The sequence below is a fragment of the Aotus nancymaae genome, unplaced genomic scaffold (assembly GCF_030222135.1).
Source record: "Aotus nancymaae isolate 86718 unplaced genomic scaffold, 86718_ANA_hifiasm-v0.15.2.pri h1tg000025l, whole genome shotgun sequence".
In the NCBI taxonomy this organism is placed as follows: Eukaryota; Metazoa; Chordata; class Mammalia; order Primates; family Aotidae; genus Aotus; species Aotus nancymaae.
Genome location: NW_026988438.1, coordinates 12,701,088 through 12,711,865, shown reverse-complemented (window position 1 = coordinate 12,711,865; position 10,778 = coordinate 12,701,088). Strand labels below are relative to the sequence as shown.

Below are 10,778 nucleotides of genomic sequence, written 5' to 3'. Positions count from 1 at the left end.
ACAAATGCTATTTGTCTAATAATTTCATGCTGTTAATGATGGCCCCGTTAGCATCTTCACTACACTTACTTTCACAGAAAGGAGAAACATATGATTTGTAGAGCCCTTTAGTGACAAGAGTAAGGATCCTATACACTGTGTTGCTAGTTTCCTAGTCTTCATTAAGAAAGTGTAGGAGAGAAGCAGAAAAAAAAAATGTCCTGTTCCAACTCCTGCTCCTGGATGTGGCAAGGAAGAAGGCTTAGCCAGCTTGGAACGGAAGAAATTGTACACACGATGCCATGTTTAAATTCCCCTTTCTCCAAAATGTAAAATCAATCTGCTTCCATCTTCCAAAATACTATGAGACTAAACATCCTTTTGTAATGCTAAGGAAATTCACGTTGATTTGGGAGAGGGATGTTCTGGTCATAGAAAGATGCTGTGTCTCAGAAACACTTACATATTCTTAAGCTAGAAATAGAGGGGAAAATAATGCTTCCCCTAAGCCCCCTTCACTGAAGTCTTCCTTTCTTAGCCTGATTCCTACGAAATGTCTTAATGCCTACAGTTATTTGGCCATCCTCAAAAGTGCAACTTATCCTGACGTCTAAAGAGAAGGAAAAGTTACGGAAGTCCAAGGAATGAGTCACTTTGCTCAAACTTGATGAGTAATCTCAGGTGTCTTGAAACCAGTTCGGAAGGAGAGGGGAGCGGGTATCAGATCAGCAGACGGAAGCAGGCCGCTCTGGATTGGATGGCGAGACCTCGGTTTTCCTAAAATTGCGTCATTTAGAACCCAATTGGGTCCAGATGTTATGGGCATCGACGAGTTACTGTCTCGGAAACTCTCAATCACGCAAGCGAAAGGAGAGGAGGCGGCTAATTAAATATTGAGCAGAAAGTCGCGTGGGGAGAGTGTCACGTGGGTCTGGAGGCTCGAGGAGCCTGGGATAAATACCGCAAGGCACTGAGCAGGCAAAAGAGCGCGCTCGGACCTCCTCCTCTCCCGCCGCAGCCACCAAGAGTGCGGAGCGACCAGCGTGCGCTCGGAGGAACCGGGCATCCCGCGGGACTGTCCGTTGCAGTAAGTGCCCGCGCTGTGCCGGCCGCAGCTGCCCGGCTCACCCCGCCGCGCATCTGTCCGTGGTGGCCGCTCTGGGTGCGCCGCTGCGGCGAGGGGCAGTGGGGAGACTGGCTTCCCAAACGCCAACGCCCCTCTTTGTCTTCCACCTGCAGAGCCTCCTGGTTTGAAGATGTGGGTTGATGGGTTGGGGGGCTGGGGGAGTTGGGTTTCAGGGAGAAGAAGGTTGGAGAATCTTTGGGGCACGATTATCTTGCCTAACGGGTACAGGCGAGACTTTAGTCCTTATGCTTTTGATCTTGGCTCATCCGTTGTGGGGCAGAAAATTCTGCTGCCCTAACTCTTGGATAACCACCCCTAATAGATACATTTTTTCTCTCTTTGGTCTCTTCTCCCTACCCCTTCCCAGATACCCAACATGAAAATCCTCATGGCCTTGGCAGTCTTTTTTCTCGTCTCCACTCAGCTGTTTGCAGAAGAAATAGGAGCCAATGATGATCTGAATTACTGGTCCGACTGGTCCGACAGCGATCAGATCAAGGTGAGGCCCCTTCCCAGGACGGCCCGCAGCCTTCTCCCTGGGCTCGGGAGCTGTCACCTTCCCACGAAACAGCACCCTAGTTAGCCTGGCAGGCACCGCAACCGCGACGAGAGGCAACGGATGCGTGCGGGAGGATGGAAAGGGGCGCTATTTGCCGGGTTCCTCACGGGATTTTGCGCCCACGAGTCAAGTTTCTTCCCGAGGGCTGCACCGTCCGGCCCTGAAACTCCCTGCAGCAGGAATGCCCTCCCGGATGAGCCCGAGATCCTCACAAGGCAGGAAATCTCATGAGCTTTCATCCCCCAGGAACGGGGATTTCGGGGACTCCGGTCCAACTGCACTGCCCTAGAGTCTGGGCACCGGCAGAGGAGGGCGCCTTGGTCGCGGGCAGCAGCGGGCACACGCGCGAGCTGCGGGGGCATTGGAGGGCCAGAGGCAGGAGGGAAGTTAATTTCCTGCCTTCGCATTTGTTCTGCGGACCTGAGGACGTAGCTTCAAGTTTCCGTTTAGAAACTTGTAGGCTACTGGCACTGGGGAGCGCTCCTCGGGAAAACGGTGAAAGTCGTCTGTAAAGCGTCATCACCCTTCCCCACCGCAGCCCCAACCCCAGATCACACACACCTGTGTGCATTTAGGGCGGTGAGGACTCTCCAAAGCCGGCACCGAGACAAGACGGAGTCAGGTGGCTGCGCGGCAGATGAGCGCAGGTCCCCGGGCTGGGAGGAAAGAGCGGAAAGCGCTCGAGGCTTGAAGACGCCGCGCCAGCTGCTGACTCGGCCTGGCAGGCTTGGGGGAGCAGGACTCGAGTTCGGAGAGGAGGGGCGCAGAGAGGGAGCGCCTTGGAATGGCCCCCCCTCAGCCCGAGCGTGGGGAAGGCTGCCTCCCCCCGCCTCGGGGCCGGAGTACCGCGGGAAGGGCTCGGTTTGCTGGGCGCCTCGCTCGGGTTGCCTTACACGCCTGCTTCTGTCCCCCAGGAGGAACTGCCGGAGCCCTTTGAGCATCTTCTGCAGAGAATCGCCCGGAGACCCAAGCCTCAGCAGTTCTTTGGATTAATGGGCAAACGGGATGCTGGTGAGATGGGCGACCGTCCCTAGGTCTCTTGGGCAGCCCGCCCTGTCTGCTCACTCCTCCCCGGGGTACCCTAGGGTCTCTCTCTCTGAGTAGAGATTTCTACTCCAAGAGAGGTGTAATTCCCCAGGCGCGACACTGGCCCACACCGCGCCAAGGCACGCACGGGCCCGCGGAGGGAGGGAAAGATCTGGTTCGCAAGCCTCACTCTATTTGAGTGAAGCGCTCCCTTGACTAAAGATCCAAACTGACAAAGGGAAGGCACGGGCCTCCGGGAGGCAGTACTGCGAATGATCCAAGTGCATGTGGAACAGGATTTTATAGCATTCTCTGAGGTGAGAGTAGATTTGTCTTGGGATAGAAATATTGTTTTCTTGAATTCATCGCACCATCAGTGGAACATGTAGTTAATGACAATTCGTCTCTTGTCAGATTCCTCAATTGAAAAACAAGTGGCCCTGTTAAAGGCTCTTTATGGTAATCATTCCTATAAATCTTTATTTTACTATTATGAAAGCACATGTAGGAAAGTGAAATAAAATATTTTGTGGGCTGAAATACAAGATCTGGATCATGCCTGTTTAATAAAGAGATGGATTTGCATACCCTCTCTCTCTGTCTCAGTCTCTCTCCCTCCCTCTCTCTCCCCCCTCCCACTCTCTCTCTCCCTCCCTCTCTCTCTCCCTTTCCCTCTCTCTCCCTTTCCCTCTTCCCTCCTCTCCCTCCCTCCTTCTCTCTCTCTCTCTCTCTTTCTCTCTCTCTCCCTCTGAACGGGTGCTCAGCCTTGAAGGTGAGAGATGTTACAGTCTTATAGTTAATAAGAGGCCTCAAAAGTCTCATAGCCCTAGGTTGAATCCCATAGAGGGCACTTAATATAATTCCATTAATTTAAATATTTAGTTTTTATGATTAATAATTTGTTTAGCATTTACAATTCTGCTTTATTCCTCAGGATAATAGAAAATGTTACATATTTTAAGAATCAGATTATTTTATAAAAGATATAATGTAGCATCTTTAAAAACAAATCTATATGTGTTTGCTAATTTTATCTTTCTTCTAGGCCATGGCCAGATCTCTCACAAAAGTAAGTTCAAAATTTTTTTGACATTTATCAAATTTAAATGTAAAATTAGATTGAATTCCACTTTATTTATCTTACCTTATTTTCTATCATAACCTTAGGACTTAATAGGTTTAATGAAGACAATATAAGAATGGGGGAGATTCATATTACATCCAGAACATGATTGTTTAAAGCTGTGTTGTTTAGACATATTGTACTTACCAAAAAGATGCATTATATTAAAAAAAGGAGAAAAAAGTCTTTTAAGTCCCTTAAATTGTTAGTTTTACATAAGAATTTCAACCCTAAGATTAGAAATCCTCCATACAGATTTCTTCCCACCCACTAAGCTTACCTTCATTGTTAAACAAACAAACAAACAAACAAAAACCACGAAAACCCCACAAGCATTTATGGGCATCTTCTAACTCATGTTAGTATGCTTGCTCCAACAATGATGTCATTTAATTAGGGTCATCCAGCAGCCAATTAAATGGAATGAGTGAGTGAATATGAGTAGAGAATCCATACTAAAAATAAAGATGGGTGGAGATGCAGTTTTTTAATCCCATAACTGAATGGGAAAACTCAATCAGTAAAACATTTCTTAGAGCAGAAAGGATGGCAAAATTGTGGTACCTGAAGGTCATTAGATTTGTTCTCAATGGAACCAGAGTTGACAAGAAGTCGTAAGGGTCCATCTTCATCATACTGTCCATGCATGTACCCTGTCTTGGATTTGGTTCATTGTGTGGCAGAGCAGGCCACATTAACATAGCAGCTGTATTCTCAACCATTAAAATAAAAACCAAGATAAATTCTCTCCCTAGCATTAAAATAGTAGCCCTTTCCAAAGAGTTCATCTTTGAAAAATAAATAAATAGTATTCATATTTACTATCTAAGGATTTGACTCTGAAGGGAATTATATATAAAAACTTCTATGTGATAAAAAATGTACTCTATTCATGTCAAAACTAATGCACTTTTCTGAAAGCAGTATCCTTTAATACCCAATAAAATAAAAACATTGACCTTTTAGAATATTAAAACCATCAAGGAAAGGAATCTGATTTAATTAAGGTCTACTTGCTGAGAAGTACAACTTTTCAATAACACAAGGAAATATGCTTGAATATTTCACTCTCACACAAATGTGAAATTGACCTCCTAAAAAATCAAAGCTAGATCAAATAACAATATTTTATATAAAATAGTTTTTAAAACCTTCTATAACAGATAAAATATAATATGAATAAAAAGTTCTTGCTAATATTAAATGTAGAATTGAGAAAAGTGCTTTCATTATATTGTTTTAGTGTAATTTATAAAACTTTTAAGGAATCTTTATTAAGGCTCATCAAAACTTGAAGTAGATACATATTTGTTATACAGACATATATGCAGAAGCTTGCTTTGTTCTAGTTATAATAGTTTGTTTCCTCAAAGATATACATATTAAAATACCCCTAAATGTATTTTTCCAGGGCATAAAACAGATTCCTTTGTTGGACTAATGGGCAAAAGAGCTTTAAATTCTGGTATGTATGAAATCATGACTGAAAATGAACAGTATCTCAAGTCTACTTCTACTATTTTTTTCTAAGACATAGTTTTTAAAATATTAAAAAGGAGTAGTAGATATAAAAATGGGTATTTTGGTAAAAAAAATTCAATTGTTATAACCACAAATGGATTTATAGCTGATTAAGCCAATATCTGTCTATTTCTCTCAAATCACCATCCTTACAAGTGTCTGCCTCATTTAATCATTACCCAACCTGAATCTTTGGGTTAATCCTATCCTCTTTCCTGTAGATCCATTAAATAAGGCTTGTTTAACCTTACTGAACTACGATGGAATGGGGAGTACAGGGAAGAATGAGGCTAATTTTCACTTGTTATCAAAGTAATTTGAAAGTTTTACAAGACATTACATCTGGCACTCTTCCAACACAAAAATAAATAAATTCACAAAACAAATTCTTTATGCAAATTACTTGCTCTTTATAAAGTTGTAGAAATTCAAAATCTAAACATCCTGAGGGATGTTGGAGAGGATGAGAGTGATATGGTTTATTCCACTACTTTCAAAAAGGAACACAAGTAAATATCCTTGAGTGTTCTGGCTATAAACCCCTTAGAGAGAAAGGAAGCCACAATTCTCATTTTAATTCTGATAACTCTTTCATATGATATAAAGACTGCAGGTTTCATTCTCTTCAATTTCCATCTTTTTTGTAAATATCACATATGTATATCTGAAAATCATTATTAGTTAACTAATTCATCACACTGATTTCAAGATAAATAACCCTATATCATTTTAACAGAAGCTCACTTTTTGCTAAGACCTTATAGCTCTTAGCTCTTGGGCTTCTTGGAAAAGCTGCTCAAATTCTATTTTGCCTTCAGTGAAAATAGAATTAAAATACTAAACATGTAATTAATTAGAAAGTAATCACCAGCTGTCTTACCCATTTAGAATATTTCTAGTTTCTAGATAATCTATAAGATGTGCTGGCTTAATTCTTTTTTTTTTTATTTATTGCATTTTAGGTTTTTGGGGTACATGTGAAAAACATGCAAGGTTGTTTCATAGGTGCACACATGGCAGTGCTGGCTTAATTCTTAATTGTCTGGATCCTAGCAAAAATAATTATTCTAGTTTTTTTAATAGACATTTTTTTCTTTATTGGGAAATATAAGACTTGGGTATATCAAATAAAACTGATTTCTGTGGGGCAAAAATCAAAACCCATAATAGAAAAAAAAAGTTAACACAATCTGGGCTACCACAGAAGTCAGAGAATATATTCATATAATTGAAAGGTTCTAGGTGCTTCATAATTGACCTTTTCATAGAAAATATCCAATAAGTTTGGAATTTGTATTTCTTGGTGTTGAAGTCCACAGGACAAGCTAGCCTAGTGTTTTTATTGGGTCTCCAATTTCTACGTAGACACTACCTTTGCATTTTGTCACCAGTCATTTTGGGCTGCTGAAGTGTAAGTGAAGTGTAAGAAATTATCAATGTGCCCTCATCAAAAACTTGTAATTGTTTTATTAATATGTATTATCTTCCCACTTTTGGAAATGAAGTATAAATTTAAACCACAATGGCTTTTATTTGTATCAGTACATACCAGTCATCACTTAACTATAGTTTTCTTGATAATCATATTAGTCATCAACTTTCCATTTCCAGAATTGATATAGGTTTCAGAACATGCTTAACTTTACAAATAATATAGATGTTGTACAAATTAGAACAGATTAAGTGCTATTAAATGTACTTAAAATAATAAATAATCATAGGTAATGATAAATAGAATCACTGTAATGAATCAGGATCAATTTGTAACTAAATCTTTGTTCCTCCATTTTAGTTAAGAAAATATAAATAGATGAAAAATGAGCAAAAATGTGATCAGATCCACAGTGAATCAGGGATCTTTTCATATACCTCATTGAGGCAAGGTTATCATAGCCTTAATCTATAGCCATCTGATCCTTACCTACTCATGGTCAGAGACCTCTTTGACAATCTGATAAGTCTAGATGCCCTTTCCCAGAGAAACCATCAGCTCATACACTCAAAAATTTATATCAGGCTTCAGAGGATTCAAAGACCAGGTAAGAGGACATTATGTTCCAGCTAAATCACTAGTCTCTCTTTCGTTAGTTGACATTAGCTTTCATCTCATTTCTCTGAGGCACAGAGTCATGTTACCTAAAGCTTATCAGAGACTGAATTTGGGCTATTTATCCTGTTCCTAATATAATCAAACCAGAATGAGAAATAAACTGTTTCCTTCCCTCGAGCCTGTCCCGTGTGGGGCTCAGACTGTTCTGCCTCACAAGTGCATACTTAATTGATATAAAATATTCAGCTTATTGTTAACCTCACTTAAAGGATAGTTGGGTGTTTAAGACCAGTATTAAAAGAGGGAAGTGATAACACTGGTGCCTTTACCTGCCTTCTCTGTCAACAAACCTCTTCTCACTGGGGAAACTTCTTAGAGTAGCACCTATTATTCCTACAGATTCTTCACAGATCTTTCCACTGTTTCTGTTTAAATTCAGTATTTTATACAAGCCATACTAAATTTCAAAAAGCATAGTAGTTCTACTATAACATATGTTTAAGTCTATAAGGTTAAGATGATGAAAAATATCCCTAGATATTTTGATAATAGTCTGATTTTTACCACTTTGTGGTTACAGATTCCTTTGAAGTTGTATATAATACATAATTTTGGCATTTTTTTCCAGATAATATGTTTAAATTACCTGCTAGCCATATGTTAAATACCTTTAGAAGCAATAATTAATCCTCACAGGCCATTCAGGTGCTCGTGAAAAGTTAAACAGTGTAGGGTTTACATGGCTTAGCTGACTCACCTATGGTAAATGAGCTGTCTTTAATCTGGAGGACAATTCGTCACTGGGCTGTATCCACAAGGGAGGAAGAGACCCCCACACAATTAGATGCCCCTTGAACAGAGATCAGCAAACTTTTTCTGAAAATAAACAGATCATAAATATTTTAGGCTTTGTGAGCCACGTAATCTCTGTTGCAACTACCCAAATCTGTTATTTTAGGCCAAAGCAGCCATAGACAATATATAAGTGAATGTGCATGTCTGTATTCCTATAAACCTATTTACAAGAGCAAATGGTAGTCTGGATTTGGCCCATGGTCTCTGCTAGAATAAAAGTCCCATATTTTGTTTTTATCCTACTAATATTCCTGGTTATTTTAGGCATTATTCCTTTCTATAATTCACTGTGGGTATTTGCCACTGCTTGAGAAAGCTGCTGAGAATCAACACTGGAACATATCGTGGAAATAAGCTTTGGGGGCACCAACTATATGATGAATGACAAAAGCAACTGAGTTCTGGTGGTTAGATCATTTCCAATCAGAATAGAGACCGGGGCAGGATTGGAAGGTGTGCAAATTACATTCCTAGAAATACTTCATAGAGGGGAAAATGTCATTATGAGTTTAAAATAAATTACTATATGCCCTGACGTGAGTTGTTTAACTCTCTCAGTGAATTCACTTAAAAAACATTTTACCTCCTCTTTGTTTTCAGTGGCTTATGAAAGGAGTGCCATGCAGAATTACGAAAGAAGACGTAAATAAACTACCTAACGTTATTTATTCAGCTTCATTTGTGTCAGTGGGCAATGAAAGGTAAAATAAGACATGCACAATGAGGAATAATTATTTATTTAACAACAATTGGGGTTGAAAATTCAAAAACCGTTTATTTTTCATATTGTGCCAATATGTGTTGTAAACATGTGCTTTAATTCCAGTATAACTCCCTTAAAATAGAAATAAGTGGTTATTTCTCAACAAAGCACAGTGTTCAATGAAATTGTAAAACCCTGTCAGTGATACAGTCCCTAAAGAAAGAAATCATTGCTTTCAAGCAGTTGTGTCAGCTACTGTGGAAACGGAAGGAAACTCCTGACAGTTTTGTGCTTTTCCTACTTGTTTTCATGGTGAAAATGTACTGAGATTTTGGTATTACACTATATTTGTATCTCTGAAGCATGTTTCATGTTTTGTGATTATATAGAGATGTTTTTTAAAAGTTTTAATGTGATTCTAAGGTCTTCATTTCATTGTATGATGTGTTGTGATAGCTAACATTTTAAATAAAAGAAAAAATATCTTGAAGATTTTTGTCATATTCTTTTATTAAAATTTATGTCCAATTAGCAATCTTTCCTTTAATAGATAAAATATGTTCCAAGCAGTTTTGTCTAAAATGAAATTTCTCTCTCACACACATACTTTTTTTTTTGCTAAATCATTGGTCATGAGATCATTTATGAAAAACATAATTGCATTTTGAATTCCAAAGAGTAAAGGCTAAGTTCTGGTTATATATGCCTTTGATTCATTTTTACAAATAGGATAATAATCTATTTCAAAGATGTATTTCACTGATTGTTTTCTTTTTGAGTAAAACATCAGCTCACTACCGTTTTAGCCCTGCTCAGAGCCCAGGTATAAATGCATCAGTGCATGAGGCTCACTAGAATTAAGATAGCAAATCAAATGCTCACAAACATTGTCAGAAGATGATGCAGAAAGATGAGGTGCTGATAATAGGGCATCACCCTCACAGCAAAAATAAGAACTCCTTTCCAGCATTTCTAAGGAGTGCCTGTCAATTGCTAACACCCATAACACTTTCTCTGTCTGGCAGAAGCACATGCATCAGGAATAAATACTGAGCATTGAGAGGGAGGCTTGTGCATTTTTATTGATAAGTGTCCTTGGAATCATTTTCTGATTGCATAGAGCATGTGAAGTATTGACCAGGGAGGGGTAAAACAATGCAGACAAGCACTGTTCAGTGAAGTAAAAAAAATGAATTTAGCCTGGATGGGTGACTGGGAGCAACAGAACTATTTGTAGGATAGAAGAGCTAAAGCATATTTTAACATTTATATTTTCAATTAAATAGTTTTTAAAAAAACTCCAAGTCATATTCCTTATTATACAATATATCTAAATATGAAAAGAATATGTAATGGCAAGCAAAAGGGGGAAAACCAGAGTCATCCCCTAGAGCCCCACTCCCCAACAGCAATGTTTAACATTCTATTGAATAATAATTATAATAAATACTCATCATTACCTAAAATTACATATGTACTTAATCGCTCAATGACAGAAATACTATCGTCATTATTATCATTTTACAGATGAGGTTATGAAGCTTGAAGAAATGCTAGGGTCAGAGATTATAATATAATAGGAGTCAGGACTGGAAATAAACTGAGAAGGAAATACAGCAAATTACTATCCAACAATAACATTGATTAAACAAACATATATTAAAACAACAGAATATTATACAGTCATTTAAAGTGGCATCATGGTGTCTTTAATAATGTGGAACAACCTATATGGTATGTTGTTAGACACAAAGCAGTATTTGTGTTATATACATGTATGCTGCAGTTTTTCTGCATCACTGGTGTAGCAAGAAGAACACTTTTAGTGGACAAGCA

At 39.2% G+C, this 10,778-nt stretch overlaps 1 protein-coding gene across 4 annotated transcripts; it reads left to right on the top strand.

The window, feature by feature from the left end:
* The first annotated feature begins 699 nt into the window (after window positions 1-699).
* TAC1 (tachykinin precursor 1) lies at window positions 700-9,432 on the top strand. Of its 4 annotated transcripts, XM_012450760.3 has the most exons (7): window positions 700-1,066; window positions 1,473-1,604; window positions 2,579-2,675; window positions 3,105-3,149; window positions 3,736-3,759; window positions 5,225-5,278; window positions 8,840-9,432. In XM_012450760.3, the coding sequence occupies exons 2-7, from the start codon at window positions 1,482-1,484 to the stop codon at window positions 8,887-8,889; spliced, it is 393 nt and encodes a 130-aa protein (XP_012306183.2). In that variant the 5' UTR covers window positions 700-1,066; window positions 1,473-1,481; the 3' UTR covers window positions 8,890-9,432. The 4 variants fall into 4 exon arrangements, with proteins under 4 accessions (XP_012306183.2, XP_012306184.2, XP_012306185.2 ...); XM_012450761.3 differs by lacking the exon at window positions 3,105-3,149; XM_012450762.3 differs by lacking the exon at window positions 5,225-5,278.
* Window positions 9,433-10,778: the final 1,346 nt, after the last annotated feature.